Source organism: Sorex fumeus, unplaced genomic scaffold (assembly GCF_029834395.1).
Source record: "Sorex fumeus unplaced genomic scaffold, SorFum_2.1 ptg000044l, whole genome shotgun sequence".
Taxonomy (NCBI): Eukaryota; Metazoa; Chordata; class Mammalia; order Eulipotyphla; family Soricidae; genus Sorex; species Sorex fumeus.
In genome coordinates this window covers 62,735,502-62,763,133 of record NW_026606101.1, presented here as the reverse complement: position 1 = coordinate 62,763,133, position 27,632 = coordinate 62,735,502, and the positions used below count along the sequence as shown (strand labels likewise).

The following is a 27,632-nucleotide window of genomic DNA, read 5'->3' as shown; positions in this document are numbered from 1 at the left end:
TACATTCATAACAGTTAAAACAATCAACACGGTAACAATGACCCCATGTATTTTTCCACACATAAATTAAAAGTCTCCATATCCTATCATTTTTTCACACTGTTGGAGGAATTTCTGACAGAAAACTACTTGGGCTGCTTTGATGGTTACCTTTTCTGCGACTTCTCGCACAGACTGAACACTTGTTCCATACAGATGGTTGTTATACTGGCCAGCTTCAATGAATTTATGTTCCTGGATATCTTTTTCCATCTGTTCTCTTGAAGTTACAAAATGATAATCTCTTCCATCTACTTCATAATCTCGTTTTGGTCTAGTTGTATCTTCAATAGGAAAAAAAAAAAACCCCAAAACACAAGGAAGTGTTAAGTATTAAAACATAACAAATTGATTTTCTCAATAGTTATAAAGTTAAACACAACATAAAAAGACTAATCTAAATTTGAAAAGAGACAGTAACACAAAAGTATAATTGACAATGAAGTATAAATCATTTAAAAATAAAAAATAAGACAGGCTGGGATGTGGCTTTGGAGCAAATGCCTTACAGAAGTTTGGCCTTGGTACATATGAGATATTTTTGTTTGTGGGTTACTCACGAGGAACACATGATCCGAATTTGTCAGGAAATTCTGAGATCAAGTCATCATTTATCCTGTCTTTTGTAGGTCCCAATATGATCACTGGTCGAGTATAATTAACTATAAAGATAAACTGTATGTTAAAAGCAATACTCAAAAATCATTAATGTAATTATTAATGTATTTTATTTAACATGTTTTTTCTTTTAAACATTTTATTTTCATTTCACTCTTAAGATTTTTTACCTTCTTTCTTCACCAAAGATGCCTAACTTGCTAGTTTATAACTCTATACTAAGATGCTTAAACTTAAGTTCCTGCTGGAAGCCATACAACTGGCTAACCAAGTTAAACCAAGCATTTTATCAGATTAAAAAGCAACCCCCCAAACACCTGGGTTGGTAGAAAGATGGTCTAATAGAATTGTAAATTTAGAACTGATGAGATCATGTTAAAAGTATGAAACTGGTACAAGAATCAGAATTAACAATGCAGTAGGAGGGAGAGACATGGTTATTAAATGAGAACGATATCAAAGAAGAATAAATATAGCTTTGAAATTGTTTGGAAAGGGTATGAAAAGGTAAGGAATGGGAAAAGGTAATGATCAGAGTTGCTTCCTAGACTTTGTACAAGTAAGTAGAGCAAGTGATATTATGATGAACAATGGAAAGAAGTTGCCTAGGAAATAAAAAAATATTAATATAAAATAGACTGCATTAAATAGCTTTACTCTATAAAAACAGACACACAGAGCAATGGAATAGAACTGGGAGCCCAAAGATAAAAAGCCACACAATTTGGACAACTAATTTATGACAGAGAATCTAAGTGCCTACAATCAAGTAAGGAAAGTCTCTTTAATAAATGACAATGGGAAAGTTGGATAACCGCATGCAAAAGAACTAGACCACTAACACTATATACAAAAATTAATTCAAAATAAAGTATTGGATGTAAGACACCATTTCATAAAAAACACAGAATTTAAAAATTCCTGACAACTGCCTTAGAAATACAAAGATCTGAATACCTTAGAAATATACATAACTCCAATATCAAGAGAAACAAAAGCAAAAATAAAAAACCAATGGGAGTGCATCAAACCAGAAAGCTTTTGCATAATGAAATGAGTTGCAGCGAAACCGAAAGATGGTATGGTTCAGTGGTAAAGTATATGACTTGCCCACAGGGAACCCGAGTTTGATTTCTAGTACTGTGAGGCTGGGGGATGGGGAAAACCATTCTTCTTAATGGAGAAGAGATTTCTACATCATATATTAAAATCTAATTATCCAAAGAACTTAAAAAAAAAATTAAAAACAAAACCAGTTAAAGCCAATCCGAGGGGCTGGAGCAATAGCACAGCGGGTAGGGCGTTTGTCTTGCACACAGCTGACCTAGGTTTGATTCCCAGCATCCCATATGGTCCCCCCAGCACCGCCAGGAATAATTACTGAGTGCACGAGCCAGGAGTAACTCCTGTGCATCACTAGCTGTGACCCAAAAGCAAAAAAAAAAAAAAAAAAAAAAAAAAAAAAGGCAACCCGAAGATGTATCAATCAATGGGGCCAGGGAGGCAGTACAGGAGTTAAGGCACATGTTTTGCCAGTGGCCAAGCCCGGTGTGAAATTTCTGATAACAGGGTCTCCAGAGCACAGCCAGGATGGTCCTACAACACACGGCCCAGTGCTGAACGGCCAGTCTGGTTGGCTGAAAAGCCTGGGATGGGCCGAGTACCTCGTGGGAAGTCTTACTCTCCAAAAGTGCTGAGTATCTGAACAAACGCTTCCCGAAAGATATACAGATGGCAAAAAGGCACCCAGAAAGTTGTTCATTTTTTATTATCAAGAAATGAAAATCAAAACAATAGGATACCACCTCACACCTGCAAGAATGGCTGTATTATATAAGAAGTAAGACTAGAGAGGAGGTGGAAAGAAGGGGAGTCTTATATATATTGTTGGGAGAATACAGACAGCGCAGTCACTATGGAAAACAGTATAGTGAGTCCTTAAAATACTGAAAAATAAAATTATGAGTAAGTTATCCTACTCCTGAGCACTTGAAAAACACAAAAGCACCAATTCAAAGAGATGTATATACCTCCTCAATGTTTACTGCAGCATTTACAAGACCCAAGAATTAGGAACAACCTTAGTATCCATTTACTGATAAGCAGATAAACATGATTTGGTATAAATAGACAATGAAATACTTTTCAGCATTGAAAAAGATCAAATTCTGCCATTTCCAACAATATGACTGATATTTTGCCCAGTGAAACCAGCCGAGGAAACACAAACATAATTTCGCTGATGTGATTATTCAGAAAAAATAAACAAATGGATGAACTACATAAATTCTGCACCACAAAACCAAGCAAAAGGGGAAAGAGATAATGTAGCAAATATATATGCTGCTTTTCAGTGATGTATATCTGAAACTTGTATATCATAATGTAATTATGCCAATTAATCACTTATAAATGGCTATATTCTAAAATACTGTGTGCTGAACTATGTTTTATAAACTGTATACAATGAATTCCTATACATACACACACATATACATGGTGAACATAAAAAATATAGTAGAATACTAAGGTAAGTTTTTTCAGGCCTGAGTTAGAACTAGTCAAGAAGTATATTGGAGCTTGCAAAACATCAAGAGACTTCACAAACCTTCTTGTTGATTGACTGGTTCATAAGATAAGACATACTCTTCTTGACCACCTATTAGAAAATTAAAATACATATGAGAAAGTCTATAAAGAGAACTACTGTTACTTTGATTTTTCATACATAACATATATTGGCAAAAGTGCAATTTATTTAGTAACTACCTTTCTGTTGCTGTTTTATAGATTATCGTTATTATATCTATTTAAAATTCTCATTGTGGTATTAAGTATATTCTATTAATCTTTTGCCTAAGATTAAGCTCTTGATTTTAAGAACTATTCTACGAAGAATTAATAAGCAGTTTTATATACATATTAGGTAATTTACGGCTACCAAGAATATCATCTTTATATTTATTTTATAATTATCTTACAATTAAAATTTTAATGGAAAGATAAACATACTGTCACTATTTCTCTAACAAAATCTAATGACTAGTCTAATAATTCATCTATTCAAATTGAAAAAATAAATAAGCCTTTCAATGTGAGTTAAAAAAAAATCATAGAAAACTCTTTCCCTTGCAACAAAATGAATACCACTGATAGTAAAGGAGAAAAAAAATATATTGTCCTCTGATCTAAACTCCCTTTAGATGCTAAGATGAAAAGATTAGAGGCTCAGAGGTTAAGAATAGTCAATATAAAATTTACAAATTAGCTGGAGAGATAGTAGAGGGCTTAAGGTGCTTGCCTTGTCTGTGGCTAACCCTGGACCCCGGAGCAGCATCAGAGTGACCCCTGAGCACAACTGGGTGTGACCCCAAACCAAAAACCAAATAAATAAAAATAACCAAGTTCTTAGTGCAAAGTTCTGGGTCAGAGAGAGTGCAGGGAGTAAGGCCCTTGCTCTGATCTCTGGCACCACATTAAGTAGTGCCAGGGATAATGCCTGATCACAGCCCAGTGTGGCCCAAAAACCATACAAGAAAAACAAAAGAAAAAACACACAAAACCTTCCAAACTGCATCTTTACTCAATTAGAAAAGTAAGAGTTAAATTTTGAGTAGTTACTGATACATACATGTGCAGAAAACAAAGTAGGAAAGACTGTTAGGTGGTTCAATAATGGAAAGTGTATCTGAAGATTTTCTTTGTGTTTATAACAATTAAAAAAATCTTTTCACTATATTTTTCATAGTTTATAGGATATGTATGTAGATCTTTTCAATTCGTATATTCTTATAAGTATTCTTTCCTTCTTTAAAAGTGCATTTGGAGATCCTGGAGAGAGAGCTCAATGAGCTGAGTGGAGGTCCAGGTCCAATCTCTGGCACGGCAGGGTTCGATCTGATGCACCCCTAGAAGCAATCTCTGAGCAGAGTCAGGAGCAGAGCCTGAGCACTGCCAGGCTGTGGCCCAAAACAAAACAAAATGCACTGCCGGGCTGTGACTCCAAAACAAAACAACAACAACAAAAGTACATTTGATAATTATCCTAACGTGTATAATATGCATTTACAAGCTTTAAAAAAGTACTATATATGAAACATGATTCACATAAAAGCAAAAACATGCAATTTAATCCACACCTATTAATTCATGCAAATGATGACAGTATATACTTTCATCACCTCTTTTTTCTAGAAAACCACTTAACTATCATATGACAACTTTTGATTCTTTAGTCAATAAAATGCTAAAATACAAGAAGTAACATTCTCACACCAAAAATAGGAGAAAAATCATTAAGTATTGTGTTAAAAAAAAGCAAACAAAATAAACAAATAAATGAGGGTTAAAAGTATATATTGTCAATATGAAAAATATTAAAGACAAATATTAACAAGATGGACCTTTTGAGCAGCCATACTCATCTGTAATCAAGATTACTTTCATATTAGACAGCAGTAAAAAAAGTTAGAAAAGCAATTTTAATTTTTAATGTGCTATAACCGATAATATTCATGTACAATCCCCTCTTCCCATTCTCAAATCTGTTAAAAAAAAGTCCACATACTTGGATAGTTCAATTAGTAATGCAATACCAAGAACTTTAACACAAAATGCCAAAAAAGAAATCAGTATTACTGTTTTAGCAATTGTCATTAGAAATTTAGAAAAATTTTGTCATTATTTCCTGTTACAGGTGAATCATTTGACCCAGAATAAGGACTCACATACAAGTCATGCTCTCTATCACTGAGCTGCATCCTTAGCCATAAAACACTATTTTACTTTTCATGATAAAAAGAATAAAAAGGGATGTGGCGTAAGTAGCAGAGCACAAGTCTTGTATGTGTAGGGCCTTGGGTTTGATCTCTGGCACCAATAGCTCCCATGCATTTACTAAATAGCTACCGCTTATAAAAAGCACACAACACAGATGTAGTATGTACATTAGTAGCACTGTTAAAAAAATAATTCAGTGTTTTATTAAAATTTGGGTATTATCTTCTACGTATCGCATAGTTTTATTTTTCAAATGCAGAGTTTTACTTGGCTTCCCCTGATTTAAAAACACTATCTATTTTCTGGGTGGTTTTTTTTTTCTTTTTAAATATTTGACAACACTTCATTAAAGGATAAAGGAAAAATATTCCCAGGGGACAAAGATTACTTGAGATCGTAAAAGAACAAATAACTTAAAACACTTACGGTAACTACTTTCACTATCGCTGGCATTAGAAGTTACATGTTCTGAAGTGGCAGGACAATGAAAAAAATAAAGAAAATAGTCTCATGAATTAAAAAAAAACAAATTATCAAAAGAAACACAAGATGACATTACAAAATAGATATAAAGCATATATAACCAAGAGTATTATTTTCTTAGAAAATTTTAAGTTTTCAAATGAACAAACATGAGTCAGCAAGGAAAAACCTGTAATTAAAGATGTCTCATTTTGATACAACAGTTTATGAACGAAGTAAAAAATTACAAATAGCAAGTAGAATATGGCAAACAGTAAAGTTATTCTAAATAAGTCTAGCATAGATGTGAAAGCACAGAAGAAAACATAGTTGGTACTAATGAATTTAGTTTACGAAACGTGACTAAGTTTTGAATGAAAAGGTGTCCATTTTAATGAAGAGATGTCTTTGGATTTTAGTTCAGCGTCTTACTTCTAAAATAAAAACCCACATTTCTGTGATCATACTGATAAGCATTTTAAATGTCAGAAATTCAAATGGGGAAATAAAGAGACAAATAAAAAGGTCAAATGGAAGCATTCTAGAAGGTGAAATTATATTTTAAAATGAGAAACTCTGGTTTTACAAAACTGACAAGGCTGCTTTGCAAGAACAAAAATGCTAAATTCACCCACTGCAAATTACCTGACCCTTCTCGTGCAAGGATAATCTTCCATGTTTTTTTCTACAAAATATGTCTTAAACTGGAGGAAAACAATTTTATTTTCTATTATGAAAAAGCAATGTGAAAAATGGTGCTGGGGATCCAACCCAGAACCATATGCATAAAAAAGGCAAGTGCTCTACTCTTGGACTACACAGCCATGGACTAAACACAAATTTTTTTCCAGTTGAAAAGGGTAAATTCAAATTATTATGCTAGAAAAACAAACAAAAGAGATTATAAAGAACGAGGAAAAAGTTTTTTTTCCCCCCATTGGTGACTAAGCCCAAAGACTTAAGCTTTTTAATTGCAATTTGGAATATCCACGAGAAAGTGGGGAGAGGGGTCAATTTAGCCTGAGGGCATATATAGCCTCAGGAAAAAGTTTTTGGGGAGAAATATTTCTGCATCATGCCACCCACAGGGACTCCTAAAAGTAGAACTTATTAAGAGCGAAGAGTTGAGAGAATGGTAGAATTCAAGATTTTCAATTTCTGTAGAACTGTAGCACGGTCATCCTGTTCATCGATTTGCTCAAGCGGGCACCAGTAACGTCTCCATTGTGAGACTTGTTGTTACTGTTTTTGGTATATCGAATATGCCACAGGGAGCTTGCCAGGCTCTAACAATGGTAGCACTGTAGCACTGTCCTCCCGCTGTTCATCGATTTGCTCGAGCAGGCCCCCAGTAACGTCTCCATCGTGAGACTTGTTACTGTGTTTGGCATATCGAATATGCCACAGGGAGCTTGCCAGGCTCTAACAATGGTAATTAAGTCTTATTCTAATTACAAAGACAAAGAGAAATATTTCTTAATCATGATGGTGTATATTTTTAGTAAAGCAGGAACATAAAAGTGGTAAAAAAAATAAAAAATTTAAAAGCTGATATTTAAAAATTTCCCATGTTATCACATGGACTTCAAAACAGTAACTTCTAATTATCTTAAAAATCTATGGATCAGGGCTGGAGCAATAGCACAGCAGGTAGGGCGTTTGCCTTGCATGGGGCCGACCCGGGTTGAATCCCCAGCATCCCATATGGTCCCTGAGCACCGCCAGGGGTAATTCCTGAGTGCAGAGCCAGGAGACCCTGTGCATCGCCGGGTGTGACCCCCCCCCAAAAAAAGGCAAAAAAAAAATCTATGGATCAAGGGACTGTGGTGCTGCCAGCAGGTCAATCTGTACCTGTGAGGCGAGTGCATCAGCAGCCTGATGGCGCCTTCTGACTTCCAGATACCCCAAAATTGGCCAAAAACTTGGGGCAAAGTTTACCAAGAAAGTAAACAGTCAAAAGTTAGGTATGTGGGAGACATACCCACAAACCACCTCCGGCTCAGCTATATAATTGGAAGCATGGCTTCTCTGGTTCCTGATCAGACTGTTTAACAGCCATGATCCCAGAGACTCAGAAACAAATCTTGAAACCCAGTGGCTTTTGGCAGAACTGCGTCTGGTCCCTGCAGTAGGTTATAGGCGCTGGGCCACCCCAGGTGGGAATAGGTTTCGTGCCTTGGCCTGTTCCCCCTGGCACCGGTGGCTGCCATCCTCCAGAGGCCAATGGACAGTCAGGTTTGGGCCCACAATGACGAGACACGCAGGGCCTCACGGGATGGGGATGGAGCTGGCCCTTTCCTTCCCACCCCAACGAGACCCCGAGTCGCCGCCCACGAATGGCCTCTCTGGCTCCTGATCAAGCCGTTTAATGGCCATGATCCCAGAGACTCAGAAACAAATTGCGGAAGCCAGTGGCTTTTGGCAGAAATGCGTCCAGTCCCTGCAGTAGGTTACTGGCACTGGGTCACTCCAGGTGGGAATAGGTTTCGTGCCTTGACCTGTTTTCCCTGGCCCAGTGGTCACCATCTTCCAGAGGCCACCAGACAGTCAGATTTGGGCCCGCAGTGACGAGACACACAGGGCTTCATGGGATGGGGGTGGAGCTGGCCCTTTCCTCCCTGTCCCAACAAGATCCCGAGTCGTTGCCCACGAATGGCCTCTCTAGCTCTTGATCAAGCTGCTTAGCGGCCATGATCCCAGAGACTCAGAAACAAATCTTGGAACCCAGTAGCTTTTGGTAGAAATGTGTCTGGACCCTGCAGTAGGTTACTATTGCTGGGTCATACCCAGGGGTTACTGTCCCTCCACTTACTCCCCCTAGGTTGCTGTCCCTCCACCTACTCCCCCTAGGCGGCTCAGTGGCCGCCATCCTCCTGAGGCCATTGGACAGTCAGGTGTGGTCCTCAGTGATGAGACACGCGGGGCCTCACAGGATGGGGGTGGAGCCGGTCCTTTCCTCACTGTCCCAATGAGACTCCGAGTTGCTGCCCACAAACGGCCTTTCTGGCTCCTGATCAAGCTGCTTAATGGCCATGATCAGGAATAAATCTCGGAACCCAACAGGTTTTGGCAGAAATCCCTCCAGATTTAATTGTCAAAATTTTGAAATTACAAAATCGCGTGGCCACTACTGCTGCCACGTGACATCATATGTTATTCTTAACCAGCAATAGAAAACAAATTGTCTACTGTTGCCTTTTTGGCAGATCTGAGTGTTGGGGTAAAATCCCAAATAATAATGGTGGGTCTAGTGTCAAAATATTGAATGTAATCAAAGTAGAGAGAGAGTAATGTGGAAATCATCTGCCCCACAGGTAGGGGGAGGGTGTGGGATGGGGGTATACTGGGGTTTTTGGTGGTGGAGAGTGGGCACTGGTGAAGGTATGGGTGTTTCATTGTATGACCGAGACTTAAACCTGTAAGCTTTGTAACTGCTCTCACGGTGATTCAATAAATAAAATTATAAAAAATGAAAAAAAGTAAGGTGGAGTTCATGACCAATTCAATCAGCTAATCAGAGGCTGAATAAACAGCAGTACTCCTACATAAAAAAAAAATCTATGGATCAATAAATCATGATCTCTATTATTTTTTTGACATTTCAGTTGCTCTCAATTATTTTCCACAAACATCAAGTCATTATACTTAATTTATACAGATCTGAGCATTCTATTCTATTTTTCTTTGATTTTTAGAAGTAGAAATGTCACATAAAAAATTCTTTAAGTTTAATTAGGACTGGTATTACAACTCTGTAATCTCTAATATGTAGCCCCCCCCAATAAAATACAATCTTCAAAATAAAGTGATGGGAGTGGGAGTGTAAGTGAAGGTGTAAGTGGGAGTAAAAAAAGAAACAAAATTAGCCATTAGCTGACAATTATAGAACTGGGGTAAATGAATAGTTGAGGGTTTACTGTACTATTCTACTACTACTGAATAGGTTTGATATGTTCTATAATAAAAACCTAAAGTCACCACAGTATTCTATCTTTCCTGGGGATTTTTTTCCCTACTTATTTTGAGTTCTCAGAGATTACTAATGAGCTATTAAGCAAGAACATTCAGTAAATTCTTAAATTTTGCTACTTTACTAAGTATGGCCCTTGAATATGATCATTGCCATCAACCACCTTCACCACTGCTTGGATGCTAGATAGAGGCAGATGAGAAGCAACACGAGGACAGGGTTTGAGGGTACTTGGCACCTAGGTTGTGGCAAAGGTGCAGTAACTTTGTACATCAAAACCAAAAATGTGACATGGGACAGGGGTTACTGTGTTTGTTCTCCATGTGTATGCGGCTGTAGGAGCTGCAACACTGGTTTCAATTTCTTGCGCATCTGGTCCTCTGAGCACTGTCCAGTGTGGCCCGCTCCCCCGAAACAGAACACTGTATGTGTTAGCACTGCTGTAACCATGTCATCTAACCACAGTATCTTTTAAAGATGAGCAAGACACTATCCTCCTGATAATTAAAAACCTTTTTCAAGGTACTTTGCCAGAGATATCCAAATATCTAATAACTACAAAAGGCATTCAAGTGTATTACTTATGAGGAAAGACCAAATTAAACTACAATGGATCATCTCTACTATCTATGAGACTACTATCTATGAAAACAAAATCGAAACAGACATGACAAGCAGAGAGAATACAGCAACTGAAACTCTCCTATTTGGTATATGTAGGAGAGTAAATCAGTACAAGCATTTTGGAAAATGACTTGTCAGCATTCCTAAGGTTGTTTTTATTTTTTGCGACAGTGCTCAACACTTATTTCTGCTGGGCTCAAGGGTCATGGGGAATCCTGCCGGGGATCAAACCTGGGTCAGACACATGGAAGGCAGCACTCTACCTGCTCTACTGTCTACTGCACAGGCCCTTGGGTTGGTTATTTCTAAGTAACATAGTAAACATCCTCATGTAAACCATTATATCATCTCTGATTTCATCTTAAGGATAAAGTCCTTGAAGAAGATATTAGTAGGTCAAATGATCAAACTCCAGAAAATCTATACCAATTTACACTACCAACAGAAAAAATGAAGGTGGTTATTCAATGGAAACTTTCTATCTTTGGTTCTCCTTTAAAGAAAATATCAAAACAGGGGCTGGAGCGACAGCACAGCGGGTAGGGTGGCTGCCTTGCACGCAGCCAACATGGCTGACACAGGTTCGATTCCCAGCATCCCATATGATCCCCCGAGCACTGCCAGGAGTGATTCCTGAGCGCATGAGTCAGGAGTAACCCCTGAGCATCGCTGGGTGTGACTCAAAAAGAAAAAAAAATCAAAACAAAACAACTCTGCTTAAGTGATGGTCAAGTACATAATATTTACTGATTATTAAGGACATTAAGCACTTGCTTGTTTGCTTTCTTTTTTTTTTTTAAAAAAAAAGTGGGTTTTGTGGTGGGGAGAGAGTTGGACACATCGGTAGTACTCAGGGATCACTTCTGGCATTGCTCAGGGAACCATATGAGGTGCCAGGGTTTGAGCTGGGATCAGCTGCAAGCAAGGCAAGCACAACCCCTGTATTCTCTGTGGCCCTCTTTGCTTCTTCCTTGAGCACTTGTCTTTTATCATTTGTCCAGCGTTCTATATTACGCCTTTGATATGCATGATACAAGTATCTTCTTCTAGTATAAATTTTTATTTTATGCTTGACGTCCATAACCATTCATATATCTGTAACCAATGTTCACCTTTGTAGCACTGTGGCACTGTCCTCCTGTTGTTCATCGATTTGCTTGAGTAGGCACCAGTAATGTCTCACAACAAGTTGTGGGACCCATTGTTACTATTTTTGGAATACTGAATACGTCACGGGTAGCTTGCCAGGCTTTGCTGTGCGGGCAAGATACTCTCAGTAGCTTGCTGGGCTCTCTGAGAGGGGTGGAGAAATTAAACCTGGGTCGGCTGCATGCAAGGCAAATGCCCTACCCGTTGTGCTATCGCTCCAGCCCTTCAAACGTATAGACAAACTGAAAGTAATGGGTGTCAGACTGTAACAATTAACTCAAGATAAATTTCACTTAATCCATGCCTCTGCAACTCCCATAAGGAGAGTAACTGTGGTTAACTGTTTTAATTAAAAGAAGAAGATTTGGAGAAAAGTTAAACCCATAGCTAAGAATATAATGAACCCCTACAGACTATTTAGTTCCTATAGTTATCAATTCATGACAATTTTGTTAGAGAAAAATTTGTCCTCTACTAGATTATTTGAAAAACAATCATCATTTTATCCTTAAAAATAGGACTGGAGTGATAGCACAGCAGGTAGGGCGTTTGCCTTGCACGCAGCCGACCCGGGTTCGATTCCCAGCATCCCATGTGGTCCCCTGAGCACCGGGAGTAATGCAATCAAAAATTTTCTTTCTGAAAATGTGTGTTTTTGTCTTTTGCTCTTTCTACATCATCAATCTCAACCAATGATACTACGCTTGTGCCAGGACACAGTTAGTGCAGAGCATCTATCAAATGTCTGAGGCTGTGTTCAATTCCTGCCACCGCAAACAAAACACCAAAACAAATGAAGAAACAACAAAAAAACTATACTTACATTTATCTTAACACAAATGAAAAGTGATAAATGAGACTGATTTTTGGCTTAAACGAAACTTTGAAGATTTTTATGCACTTAACTGCTGAGCTGCACAAACCATGGTGTTACATTTGAGCACCTTGAAGACTGGCTTCAGAACTGTATTTCCTTCTACCTCTGCTGAAGCAATCTTATCCCATTTCCCTCTCTAGGATGTTTCAAAATCGCCTCCCTGAAGCACTCAAGCTGCCCAGGCCTTTATTTCTAGCTTTTCAACATAGTAAGATGTTTTAGTTGCTGTCATAGATTTTTCATCATCCTCAAATTAGTTCTGTGAAGTCAACATTAAGTTCGGAAATTTTTTTACTTCCTCAATAGAGAAAATCAGTAATTTATTTGCTTCTTCCCTTTTAGAATTAGTGTCTATGAAAAGCAAGGTATCACTCTTGTTTCTCTTTTCGTTAAATACTTCCTCCTCCCTCCCCCATAGGTTATATGAAATTACATGCAAGAAGTACACTTTTTTTTTTAGCATTATCTGACATGTTCAACAAACTTCTGTGGAAAAATTTATCCTTCTGAGTGTCAGGAGAACACTCAGAAGGATAAATTTAGGCTTAAATTACAAATAGTAGGTCACATTAGCTTTATTACAGCAAAATCTCAGAGGGTTTTCGCTTAGCTTATTCTGAGCCCTTAAGATAACTACTTGATGCCATAAATAGTATCCTTAACTCCACCCTTTGTCACTGTCACTGTCCTCCTGTTGTTCATGGATTTGCTCGAGCGGGTCCAGTAACGTCTCCATTGGAGACTTTGTTGTTACTGTGTTTGGCATATTGAATACATCACGGGTAGCTTGCCAGGCTCTGCTGTGAGGGTACTACTTTTTTTTTTAATTGTAAACTATTGGGTATCTTGTCAATACTAGTCACAAAATATGCTGATAATCTCTCTAAAAAAGTTTTAAAATTTTATTGATAGCTTTTTGCTTCCCTCAATATTTTCCAAACAAAGTTTTGATATGATCATCAAGCTACCAGGAGAAATAATTCTCAGATAAAAGCACAAAAATTTTAAGGGATCTTAAGCTATTACCCAGGAAAAAAAAAAAAAAGAAGTCCTATACTAAAATTACTATCTGGCAATCACATTTTCACTTGTTTATGTTCCTAATTTCTAACTCTTAGAGGAAATAATTCTCTTTTAAACATGCAACTTAAAAATACTACTTATAGCACAGCGGTAGGGCGTTTGCCTTGCACGCAGCCAACATGGCCGACCCGAGTTCGATTCCTCCGCCCCTCTCGGAGAGCCCGGCAAGCTACTGAGAGTATCTCGCCCGCATGGCAGAGTCTGGCAAGCTCCCCGGGACATATTCGATATGCCAGACACAGTAACAACAAAGTCTCCAATGGAGACGTTACTGGGCCCGCTCGAGCAAATCGATGAATAACGGGAGGACAGTGACAGTGTTCCATTGTAACAAAAATACCTGTTTTCAGTAGAATTTGGTTACATTAAATTAAGAATTCCTGTGTGAGAGAGGCACAGCGGGTAGGGTGCTGCCCCTCCCCAATTAAGAATTCTTAAAAGTACCAGAAAAAGCTTAAATGAGAGATGGATTTATGATGTGGTCGAGGGTAAGTGTCCATCATCAGAATATCAACACGGAAATCAGATTCTTCATTTCATTCTTTTCGCAGTGAGTCTTCCTAAGGTCTATGTTAACCCAACTGATGATGTGAATATGTGGACTCACATGCCAAACAATACACTGCCAAAACATGTTACTATTCTCAAAATGCTACAATACTAGTAATCTGAGAAAATATTTTCTGAACTTTTAAGATATACATTGACAATTTCCCTCAAAGGTAAGGGAAAAAGAAAAAGTGACCACTAATGATATAAGTTTGTGACTTTTACCCAATACTAAAAAGACACATGCAAAAATGGCAAAATGTGTAAAACAGAAATAGCACTGCACTGTCCTCTGGTACTGCCATCCCATTGTTCATGGACTAGCTCGAGCGGGCACCAGTAATGTCTCCATTGTTAGACTTGCTGTTAATGTTTTTGGCATATTGAATATGCCACAGGGAGCTTGCCAGGCTCTCCGAGAGGGACGCTGGAATTGAACCTGGGTTGGCCGCGTGCAAAACAAACACCCTATCCACTGTGCTATCGCTCCAGCGAAATAACTGTATATAAAGCATAATGCTTTCAATCTAATTCAAACATTTAATCATTAAGGCTGAAATAAGGTAGTATAGCTGAGATGAAAATTCCAGAATGAAAGGTCAGAGAGATAGTACAGTGGGTAGGGCACTTGCCTTGCATGTGGCAGACCCGAGTTCTATCTGTGGCACCACAGATGGTCCCCAGAACCTGCCTTTAGTGACCCCCAAAATAAAAACAACACCAGCAGCAGCAAACCAGACGAATAAAAAAATAGAATGTATGAGAAGTGACATAAGGACAGTGGTAGAGGGTTATTTTGGCAGCTTTGGCTGTAGCGGAGGTCTGCTAACTCTGCACCAAAGCCCTGGACTTCAAGACCATTTGAATGGTATTAACACCACTACTAGTAAGCTTACACATGTACCAGGGGAATATAATCAGAATGGGGAAAATATCTAAATGGAGTTTCTTGGTTGGTAAAACATAACAGGTAGTCAAGACACATATAATAAGAAGGCCCAAGAACTTACAAAGAAAAAATAAAATAATCTTCTTCCTGTTAAAAATAAAAATCCCAGTATAAAGTTATCATAAATTAGGGAAACTGTTTTAAACAAAGACATTTGTACTTATAAATGTGGATTTTTTAAAGTTAAGACAACCATATCCTTACACAGCAATAAGTAGTAAAGAAGATTTAAAGATGTTTAATAATCCAAATAGAAATACTAGCTAGACAAAACCTTTAGCCTAAAATATTATTTCTCTAAGTTATTTTTAGGTAAATATTTAGTTAAAATAACTAATATTTGGTAAAATTTTACATTTAATTAAAAATACTCCAAACTTATTATCTTATTTGCTAATATGATGGTTTTGTTAATTTGTTTAGTGAATGATTATGCATCAGACTCTGAAGAAGCTTAAATGAAGATTAAGTACTAGTTAGAAAATTAAGGAAGAATACAATAGGAACCCAAAACATATATTAAAGAAAAAAATGTAGAGTACTACTTTTTACAATTTTACTAATTTACGATGTTCTTAAACAAGGTATATACTTCCCCTCAAACAGACTGTTACTGGTACCTGAGGTACACATTTCTCTAATATGCAAGATCAATAATTCAAATTTTATACTTTCATATTCCAGCAACATCTTCCGAATGTAACATCAAAATGATTTTAAATTATTTTAACAATGAATTGGGGTGGGATGGGGCATGAGACATGAAACTTCAGGGAAGATTATTTTCTAAATTCTAGTAAAGGCAGGAAGCACTACTGCAAAAAAAAACTGAAAAAAAAAATTGGTATTTAAAACCCCCCTGTGAAAGTATTGCTATAAAAATTACAAAATAATTACCAAAAGGAAAATGTAATTGTGAGCACAGAGCTTTTTAAATGTGAAAAACTGAGCATCAGAAAAACAAAAGTTGTGCATTATAGAAAATCCCAAGCATATTATTAACACGAAGAATCTAAAAGCAATCTAAAATTAAATACCTCCTTATGCCAGAAGGGCACTACCTTGAATCTCAAAATGTATCTGAAAAAAGTAGATTTGTAGATGGAGGTGAAAAAATAACTTGGGAATATTTTGATCACTTACTCAGGCCTTTTGATCCCATGTCGTCAGGGATCTCCTGTAGAGAGTAGTTCCCAGAGAGCAAGCAATAAAAAGATAATCAAAGAAAATAGTTGTCAGTAATGCATAAAATTGGTGCTACAGTAAGAGACAGTTCCAAGACCATTACAGGTGCGCAAATCTACAGGACACTTTTGGGGTAGATTTCTGAGTTTGAAATAAGCGGGTAACTAAATGTTAATCTTCGGAAAGAAAGAGCAATCTTAGACACTGATTAGGGGACAGGAGTAAAATTTGAGACTATTTCTATCTGCAATAAACAGGACAAATGGATGATTTCAGATGTCCTATTATTAAAGATTGATAAGGCTATACCTAAAATCAGTAAGTAGCTTCTCAAATATCCATGCTATTCCTCTAAATTTCTCTGCATATGTTAAGTGCTTCTTCTAAGAGCTCCTACATGAAGTAATTAAGTTTCAATCTTTTCACTTTAAAATGCTTTTTATTCAAAATCCAATTTAGAATTTCCTATCATAATAAAATACAATTCTTTTTATTAATTTCTACTTCCTCTAAGTTAACACTGCCTAATGTGCTAGAGAAAGAATGGTGTACAGGTTGGTTGAGGCCTACAAAGTTGCCCCTGGTTATGATCCTTGGGAGGTGACCTGTTGCAGCTCTTGAAACTGTCTCCATGGTAACAACCAACTGCAGGGCAGTAGGTCCCTCTACACTTCTCTCCAGTTGACCACTCAATCCACATACTTACGGTCAGCATCACTTGTTTCCTGCTCACTCTGGTCCTTGTTCTTGTAGAAGGGGAATTTTCGGGAAAAGAGGTTCTTTTTACGCTTGTCATTGAATGACTGCTGAAGAAGAGAAGGAGGGGCAAAACAAAGGGATGTCTACCGTCTGTGTGGACAAAGGCCCGGTCTAGCAGCTCTGTGGAAGCTGACTCTTGTGACCACAGTGTGCAGTTTGTAGTTTAGCTTTGCTTTATCACTTAGAAAGTGAATTTCTGACTTTTTATTAACTCTCTGAATGTTTTATGACAGAATATGTAAAGAGAATACTCCCATAATACCTAGAAAATAAGAAATATGAGCTACTTGATAAGAGAATAAACAATTAGCTTTTACTATAGTACAAATCAGGCTAACATATGCTCATATCCATGTGTTTCTAGAAGACTTCCAAGCATGAGGGGCTCCACAGCAAGTCATTTTAAACGTTATTCTAGCTCAGTGTCTCCTGTAGGGGGAAGTCCCTCCTGGGGTGGGCACTAGTAGCCTCAGGTGCAGTGGAGGGACGTTTTCCGTTGGTCTGCTTAAAGAAAGCTAGAGTTCCAGTGCGGTGGCCGAGTTAGTTTTTTTTGGGGGGGGGGGTTGGGTCACACCCGGCGATGCACAGGGGTTACTTCTGGCTCTGCACTAAGAAATTATTCCTGGCAGTGCTCATGGGACCATATGGGATGCTGGGAATAGAACCCAGGTTGGCTACATGCAAGGCAAATGTCCTAACGCCCTACATGCTGTACTATCACTCCAGCGCCCCCCCCGCCCCTTTAAAAATTGGGATACTGGTTACGTAAGTTGGGAAACTTTTGCTGGGCTGTTTAAATGTTTTAAAAGTAGTAGTAGGCAATGATCTTCATTTTCCTTCAATTTAAGCACACTTCTCCTGTCCTTTTTGGTGGCTTTAACAGACTAACAAGAAAGGTGAATCTATTTAAAAGTGAATTTTAATCTTTTTTTAAAAAGAAAAAAGATAAAAGCTTATGGTAGCACTGTAGCACTGTCCGCCCATTGTTCATTGATTTGCTCGAGTGGGCACCAGTAACATCTCAAAACAAATTATGAGACTTGTTACTGTTTTTGGCATATCAAATACATCACAGGTAGCTTGCCAGGCTTTGCCGTGTGGGCGAGATATTCTCTGTAGCTTGCTGGGCTCTCCGAGAGGGAAGGAGGAATAGAACCCAGGTCAGCCGTGTGCAAGGCAAACACCCTACCTGCTGTGCTACTGCTTCAGCTTATGGTATAAATCAGAATATGGGGAAAAAAACTAAGAGGAGTTTGTCAAGCACTAGGTCTAGCAAAAAGAGTTATCGTCACTATCTAAACAGGGAAGAAGTCAGAATTTTGGCCGACTTGAGGCTCTCACAACTGCTTTACTTGGTCTTAAGTATTTTTACAAGTATATTAAAGTAAAAGACAACCATATACATTTCACTGCTAGAGGCCTGCGGGAGTGCAAACTTGGTACACATACAAGCCAACTAAGATGCAGTTTATGTGAAGTGCTCTTAGGGAGTCAGCGTCTGACCTCAGCCCTTACTGCACAGAGGTGGGAACGAGCTCTCCTTCCTGAAAGTTTCACCTCTGTCTCCACAGATTCAAGAGCACACAGCACAAAGGAAGTTGAGGCCATGAAGGAGGATAGCTCCTTCAGCACTGTCTGCCATAAATAGCCTTATTTTCCAGCAAATGGGATTACTTGAGAGTGATACTAGAAGTTATGGGGCTGGAGTGGTAAGAAGAGTGGGTAGGGTACTTGCCTTGCATGTGGACGACTCAGGTTTGATCCCAGGTACACCAGATGGTGTCCCAAGGCCACTAAGAGTGGGCCCTGAGTGTAGCGCCAGAAGTTCTGGGTTCCACCAGGTGTGGCCCAAAAACAAAAAGAGCAATACTAGAAATTATGATTTTTATGTTTTTGGAGTGGGACAATATGAAGGATAGAAATTCTGTCTAATTATGAGCAGGCCACACTGTAAGATGCCAGCACCCTGAAGCACAATGGGCAGTAGTTGGCATGCCTGCATGTCTTGAGTGGTGCCAGGTGATTGAGGAACATTAGCTTTTGTTTTGGGTTTCTGAGTCACACATGGCAATGATCAGGGGCTACTTGTCCTCAGTGCTTGAAGTGACAGGTGTCAAGGTCCTGGTGTTAGGGATCACTAAGCAGTGAATATCAAAACTGGGGCCTTCAGCATGTCCTCTAGTCCATTTCTGGCCACAGAGTGATTTTTTAAATGGGAGGCACACCCAGTGACACTCAGGACTTACGCCTATCGGTGTACTCAGGAAACACTCATGGCAGCCTCAGGGGACCAAAGGTGATGCTGGGGACCAAACCCGGTCGCCCACATGCAAGGAAAGCACCCTTCCCGCTGTACTGTCTCTCCAGCCCCCTAAAGCAACTTTAAAAAGCTCAAATTCTATTACTTGCAAGAATATATTTGGTAAGAATCTTAACAAAAATTAGGCTAAACTTTCTTTGTTTGAACCACAACTCTTGGGCCTCTCTTGGCTCTGTACGGGGGTGGGGAAACAAGGGCGAGGGGTCACTCCCAGCAATGCTCATGGAAGCAGGCAAAGCATGGGCTGAGTCCGCTCAGCTATCTATGCCCCTTCACTTTCATTTTTTATCATTTTTTTTGTTTTGAAGCAGTGCTCACTCCAGGTGGTAGTGGGGCATTATAAGCCATGTGATGTCAGGGGTCAAAATTCTGTCTTTGGGAAACAAAGCACTTCTGAGTTATCTCTCCAGCCCCTCCATTAAAAAATATTAAAATCAGTAATTAAGGATTAATAGCTTGATTGTTCTTTTTTCTAGCAGACTGCTTTAACTTCAATCTTAAAAGTAGGTTAAAATAACTGAGTAGAAGTTAAAAATTAAGTTGATGCTAAAAAAATACTTGTGATAAAATCTGGCCTTATAATTTTCCATAGATAACTAGCATTATTTAAAATAATGATTCTTGTTTTATTAAAAATTTATCACAGAGAGAGAGAGAGAAGAAACTTAAAATTTCAACAGAAAAAATATTATGGTAATCTCACTAGGTAAGGACTAAACCTTTTCATTCATGACAACCACTGGCTTTGAATTCAGTCAAAATTTTTACAATGTGGAATTTATGCCACTTCAATCAGCTTAATCAGTGGCTGAATGAACTCCCATATTAAAATTTTTTAATGGTATTTGATGAAATTCATGTTTTTAATAAAGGCTATTTATTCCTCCTACTGCATATATAGTGGTCAGAGTCAGTTTCACAGAATACAACCAAAAGAACATGAAGTTTAAAATGCTTTGATTTTTGATATCTTTGCAGTTAGTCAAAATACATCATAAAGATATCAGAATTAGCAGAGAAGAAATGATTGTTAGTTAAGAAGTGTATTAACTGTATTACATTTAATACCCTCCAGGTGAAGAATTTATTGGAAGTGAAAACAGCATAAGCAAATAAGACCAAAAAATTGTGTAGGGAAAGTACAAAGTGAAAAAACATACTATCTCCAGTTTTTTCATATTTAAATAAAAGTACTTTGTTTAATTACCTTTTGTTATTAATGCTACATCGTGAGAATATATTCGAATATTAAAAATGTGGATTAAGATAGTGAAATAGAATTTTCCATTATATGTAGTATTCGATATTGCTAAATGAATTTAAAAAAATGTTAATGAGAAACTGAAATGTTATGTTTACAGTGGAAATAAACCACAAACCACCATGTAAGAAAAGGAAAGGAATTTAGTATGGGAAATGGTATCACAGAAAGAAATGCAGTTCTGCATCAATGGCAAGCGTATTTTACCCCAACTCAGTATCATGCATACTTTGGGTGCTGTGTTAGAACACAGTGACTGTGTTTCCAGTTGGTTACAGTTCACAAACAAGACTAAGATTTAAATATGTCGTTAATTTAGTTAACTTCTCACAGTACGAAAGATAAGTTACAACATGCAACCTCTTTCCCAATACACTGACAGCATACAGATTACTAAACTTATTTTTAGAGACATATATAAAACAAGAACAAAAAGCATTGTGTGTATTTCAAATCTTGAGCATTAACTCAGGGCTTTTCCCTCTGGTTAAAATTTTTATTTTAAGTATTGATTCAGTTCACATTATTTTATTTTGTATATTCCAAAAACTACAGGTTAAAACTTTAAAAGAAATTTTAAAAATAAGCTTTTGACGATTTACTGAGCTTTAATTTCTTTGGTCATGAATCATATTTGTAATTTTTAAATTTTTGCTTTGTACTGCTTTTGGTCATACCTGGAAATAAGTTAGAGGCAACTCTTGTTAGGCTCAGGGGACCGTATGTGGTGCCAGGGATCGGATTTAGGTCAGCCACATGCAAGGCAAGTGCCTTCACCCCTGAACTTTATCTCTTTAGCCCCTAATTTTTAAAGTTTAACTGTTTAAGTAATACCAGAGATGAATAGAGAACAGAGTCAATCTGTTAACGTCTTCACAGTGACTTGAAATGTGATTAAAATATATATAAAATTTTTGCTCTAGATAAAAATTCCAGAACATAAAACGTTGCTATGAATAACATTTTAACACAGCATGTGTTCGAGCTTTATCTTCAGGCTTATTTAACTGCTAGAATATTCTGAAACCTTTATTTTTTTTTTTTTATCTATTGATATCCTTTTTAGATTCGAGTACGACTTAAAGAAAATAAGAACAAATGTCTAAAACACAAATAAATTATTATTAGTATTTTGCTTTTTGGGTCACATCCACTGACGTGAGCCAGTTACTCCTGGCTCTGCACTCAGGAATTACTCCTGGCGGTGCTCAGTGGACCATATGGGATGCTGGGAATTGAACCCGGGTTGGCTGCATGCAAGGCAAATGCCCTACCCGCTGTGCTATCGCTCCAGCTCCCACAAATAAAATTTTCACGAGCTTACAAACTTTCATAAGCAAATACGATATTTTCTTGAATTTATTTTTTAAACTTTATTTTTCTAGGAAGATTATTAAATTAGCTATCAGAAGTAAAACTGATGTTTCTGATTAGAAATGGAAAATTTTCTATTTATATAAATAACCTTGGCCAAAGGTATATTTTAAAAATATATTAAAATTATAGTTTTGGCAATTTGGAAAGGGTGCTTCAATAAAAAAATTGCTTACTCTGGTATATTCTATTGTAAATTACCACGGCTAAGAGTTGTTGACAGTTATATGTTATGGCAAAGCCATTCTTATACTAAAATCATACCTGAAACAATTATTAAAGGGCCTATTTTCCTCAATGATTAATTTCCAGGGAAATAAAGAGTGACAGAGATAAACTTTGAATACTCACCCCTTTATCTCTTGTCTTAGAATTGAACTTCACTGTTTTTAATCGTGCTCGTTCTTTCTTTTCAACTCTGTCAAAGAAAAAAATATTATTTTGTAAGAATACCGAATGCACTTAAGAGTCTAATTAGAAATTATTAGAACTGATACTTTTATGTTGAACATTTTCATATTCTAAAACCTTAAAGCCAGCTAGGTTCACATCCTCTGGCTAGAATTTCTGAAAATCTTAACATAATTTAAAATTTATAAAACAGGGGCTGGAGTGATAGCACAGAGGGTAGGGCGTTTGCCTTGCATGCGGCCAACCAGGGTTTGATTCCCAGCATCCCATATGGTCCCCTGAGCACCGCCAGAAGTAATTCCTGAGTGCAGAGCCAGGAGTAACCCCTGCACATTGCCGGGTGTGACCCAAACAGGGGTTACTCCTGGCTCTGCACTCAGGAATTACTCCTGGTGGTGCTTGACTAAGACACTTCTAAGTTTAGCAATCTCTCAACTTTTCTGTTTTGTTGTTTAAATATTAAATTATCATGTAACATATATGCTAGAAATTTTGAGAGAACAGTAATTGGGGCCAAATATTAAACAATTGATGAAAGCAGGTGAAACACATATAAGTGGATCCCACACATCCACACACATATCTTCATATTCCTGTAGATATGAAATTAAAAAAATTAAAAAAAGTGACAGGGTCACAAATATGGCTCAAAGTGGGGTTGCTGGTGGGGGTGGAGCCCTGGTGGTCTATCCCTGCCCACCTCCAGCCTGGTACATTTTGTGAATGCTATTAAAAAAAAAAGGGAAATAAAAAAATTAAGCTTGTCTCCAATGATATACATATGTGAATACAAAAAGCAACCATTATTGCATACAATATACAGTTTATGAAAGAACCTTTGCGACAGCTCACTGGGCTGAGCACGCGCTTTGCAGAAGGTTCGATTTTCAGTACCAGGCTGTCCCCCTAACCACCACTGGAATTAACCCCTGACTTGACCCAGGAATATTCCCTGAGTGTAGAATAACATTGCGACAGGGAGCTTAGGTTTATTGGGTTACACCCATGACAGTGCACCCATGAGTCACTCCCATTCTTCTGTTTATCTGTAAACTCTTCTCTGTGCTCTCCTCCCCTGCCAGTTAATCACCTTTTTTCTGTAATCAGATTCTGTTAGCTTGTAAGATCAGATCCTTCTAAGGACACTGAACTTGTATTCTAAGTTATGTCCTTTGCATAGTTTACCTTAAAGCAATATCCTTTCTGTATGGACACAGAAAGACAGTTAATATTATGCTTTGTAACTTGGGAGTTGATTGACTCCAAATAATATTTACTCCTGGGCATCTGCTTTCTTGACTCAGTTGCCCTTAGTTCCTAGCACCCCAAAAGCAGGGACCCTATGAGGGACTGAATGGACCCAGGGCAAGCTGTGAGCTACCATGGCATCAAAATGGGCCAGGCAGAAGTGCCAAGATACTCAACTATAAGTTGAGGGCATGATCATGGACAAATGCTGTCATGATCGAAAAGTAAGTAACAACGAGACTAGGACCCTGCTGGGGCTAGGAAGACTAACCTGGCCTGAGGACTGTAATATATATAGCGAAATATATAGTGCGATGTCCTCAGGAAGAACCAAACTGTAAGTTTATCTCTTACTGTGCTCATACAGAATGACATTGCTAGAAATATTAGAAGTAGACTTACTACAACTATTTAAGTAGATTATTAGCTGAGGAAAGAATACACCCTTGTTGGGATCCCATCCTTGAGCAGATCTCCTACTAATCTGGAATAAATCTCTTTAGATGAGATTTAATCCTTGAGTTAATCTCCTCAAGGAGTGGTCTTACCTCTCTTTGCTGATTTGTTAATGTTCAACCCACCTTTGCGTCACCACCCTACGTGATTGCTATATAAACTAAGACTGTAAGCTCGAGAGCAGTCTGAGGCTCAGGCTGAGGCTGAGGCTGAGGCTGAGGCTCGGGCTCGGGCTCGGGCTCGGGTTCGGGCTCGGGCGCTTGGGATCCAGAGGGCAGAATAAGAGGTGAGAGTGAAGACTGGAACTACAATTGATACGACCAGCCTGGCCCTCGTTCGTTCCTGCGCCTGCCCACCGCCATCGACCTCCTTGGGGTGGGGGAAACGGCTTGAGACTACTGAATGCAGGCGGCGGGAGAGATAAGAGTGCCGCTGGACTTTCTGAAAACACACACCTGAGCACCAATGGGTATGGTCCCAAAATAAAAAAAAATCAAAGCAAAAACTTATCTTTGGATGGCTATATATAAGAGGTCACTTTACTTATCTCTCTGAAAGTGAAATTAGTGCCTGGTGAACACACTGAAGAGGGAGCTTGTATTATTTTGAGATCTTTTGAATTCTGAATCTTGTTAAATAAAGGGTTACCTATTCAAAACAAGTATGTAAACAAAGTTACAACAATAAAATGTTCCAAGTAGATTATGACACTAATATGAACCTGAATAAACTTGATATTTTTACTGAATCTTCAATTTCAACCTAAGAAATATATCAGTATACAGCATAAAAAGCTCCCCCAAACATATGAATACATATGTTTTATTTTCTAGCTTTACCTAGTACAGCAGAACTTTAGTAGTTATGGATTTTTTTTTCAAGTTTTTGGATCACATCTAGCAATGTTCAAAGGTCATTCCCAGCTTTGCATTCAGGAATTTCTCCTGGCGGTGCTTAAGGGACCACTGGATGTCAGGGATCGAAACCAGGCATGGTGCATGCAAGCATGTGCCCTACCCAACTGTACTATCTCTCTAGCCCATAAATCCAGTAGTTATGGATTTTAAATAATGTTTTACTATTCAACAGCAATTTTGAGGGTTGGCGGTATGAATAATTTATAATTTTGCCTATGAACCCTCAGGCACTGCACAACCAAGATGTAAAACTCAAAATGGTTTTGTTTACTCATCATTATCTTGCTCCATAAATACTTGAATGGCTTAAATTGTTTATTTGTAAATATTGTTCCTGTAAGTTAAGTGTTAGAGAAAACATAGTCTTTTTGGGTCACACCTGGCGATGCACAGGGGTTACTCCTGATTCTGCACTCAGGAATCACCCCTGGCGGTGCTCAGGGGACCATTTGGGATGCTGGGAATTGAACCCGGGTCGGCCGCGTGCAAGGCAAACGCGCTACCAGCTATGCCATTGCTCCAGCCCCTAACAAAAAATTTTTAAGAAAATAAAATTTTAATACAGTCAAGAATGAAATGTCATAGTTAGCTATGGTTTCACATGAGTTTAATGAAAAATTATATCTATAATATTATTCACAGATTTGGAGATTTGTGAAGGTTTTAAGATAAATTCTAACTCGGGCTGGAGCGACAGCACAGTGGGTAGGGCATTTTGTCTTGCATGAGGCCAACCCAGGTTCAATTCCCAGCATTCCATATGGTCCCCTGAGCACCACCAGGAGCGATTCCTGAGTGCAGAGCCAGGAGTAACCCCTGAGCATCGTCGGGTGTGACCCAAAAAGAAAAAAGAAAAAGGATATATTTTAACTCGCATATCACCTCTCTAGCTTTAAAATCCAAACACCTGGAGATTTTATATAAAAACAGTCAGGGATGTAGTTCAGTGGTAGGTCACATGCCTCAGAAGTATGAGACCATAAATTTGATCCCTGGTCCCAGCATATAAAAGGAAAAAGTATCTTTTCACTAAACACAACACTATACTTCTCATTTGTTGTTGGCACACTAAAAGCTTAGCAAGATATGAGACTCCAAAAAATGAGAGATTCTAGGATCCCTGACCTTGATATTTAATATGCAAAGTCTCTACTAAAGAAGCACAGAGGAAGTCTTCCTGAATTTATAGTAGATCGTGTTCTATTTCAGAAAATGTTACATTAAGCACTGAAAAGCTGAAAGAGGAGATGCTATCAATTATAAGATGGGGCAACTGTCTGGATCTTACTAAACATATGAATTCAGGCAACATCAGTCATAAAATGCACGAAGTATTGCCACAATCTTGGTAGTACTTGAGGTCTTAGATTTTTCAAGTTCTTCAAGCAAGTATACAAATAGATGAATAAAAGATTTCAAAGAGGCATACAATTTGGCAACACTTATCTACTACAGTGACTCATCAAAATAAGTATATATATCCAACACACAAAATGGCATTTCACAGACCAGACAACTAAGCAGAGATCGTTACTTTCAAAGAGAATGTGCACTTAATCACTTCTGCCACTAGATGGAAAGTATGAACTAATAACTCACTAAAATAAATGGATATAAACAAAGAGGAAAAACAGTAAATCCAACACTTCTAAATTAAGATGAGAAATGTGATAAATATTAACAGATATTTATAAATTTTTGCATTTATAACGATTTAAAGACTCCATGACATAATAAAAACCCCAGAAGTTTAGATTTTAATACCACCACATAGAAAAGCTACCATAAACTTTGATTCTCTCTCCTTCCAATGGTATAGATAAATAGTACAATGACAAAATAGTTACTTTGTGTTAAGCGACTACCTTAGAGGTATCATATTCTCTATGTAATTGGTTACAATATAAGGTGAATACAATTAAATGGTTGTGAAACAAAACACAGGAAACCAAGCATAAAAGCACCATCTCAGGAAAGAAATCCAAAGAAATTATAATTTTAATGTTGTCCAACTTTAAAAGTGGCGAGACATTTTAAAACAAGCGTATATTTACCTGCGTTTACTGGGAATTACCCCAACTTCATCACTCTCGCCATCTGGTGTAACCTGCCTGGCTTGCCACCACTCATCATCAGAAGCATTAATAACATGAAGGATATCTCCAAATTTGAAGTTCAATCCTTGACTGGGAAGACCACTGTCTTTAGTCTTGTCATAATCAAAAAGGGCTCTATATTAAGAAAAGAAGTCCATAATTACATTATCAATCTTAAATATAAAATTCTGCAAATACATAAATAATCTGGATAAAAATAACATATCACAGAAGGCCAAAGAACAAGATCAATTTTGTAGTGAAAAATTCTGACATAACATATGACACTAAAAAAATACTTAAAATTAATTGCTCTTTCTCTTAATACTGTATGAAAAATTAGAAAAAGTGTTTTAGTATGATCCAAAGGTAACCTACATTAAATTTTAAAATGAAAGAGAAAAGTTCAGACAGCTGCTCTAAATAAAAAACATAGATAAATTTTTACTGGATACATCTAGGAAAACAAATGTTTGACAGATCTGACTCCTAGCTGTAGACTACAG

At 37.8% G+C, this 27,632-nt stretch overlaps 1 protein-coding gene across 22 annotated transcripts in view; it reads right to left on the bottom strand.

The window, feature by feature from the left end:
- Positions 1-27,632, bottom strand: part of DLG1 (discs large MAGUK scaffold protein 1) — a 208,010-nt gene that overhangs the window by 11,033 nt on the left and 169,345 nt on the right. For 6 of the 22 annotated variants that reach the window (XM_056121161.1, XM_056121168.1, XM_056121178.1 and 3 more), the window contains 8 exons: positions 27,085-27,261; positions 22,350-22,416; positions 16,991-17,090; positions 5,863-5,904; positions 5,061-5,096; positions 3,266-3,316; positions 600-701; positions 151-323 (listed from right to left, as the gene is read on the bottom strand). In XM_056121161.1, coding sequence (XP_055977136.1) covers positions 151-323; positions 600-701; positions 3,266-3,316; positions 5,061-5,096; positions 5,863-5,904; positions 16,991-17,090; positions 22,350-22,416; positions 27,085-27,261 — 748 coding nt within the window. Of the gene's footprint in view, positions 1-150; positions 324-599; positions 702-3,265; positions 3,317-5,060; positions 5,097-5,862; positions 5,905-16,242; positions 16,277-16,990; positions 17,091-22,349; positions 22,417-27,084; positions 27,262-27,632 lie in introns of all 22 variants that reach the window. The other 16 variants (XM_056121166.1, XM_056121173.1, XM_056121179.1 and 13 more) reach the window with 8 other exon arrangements.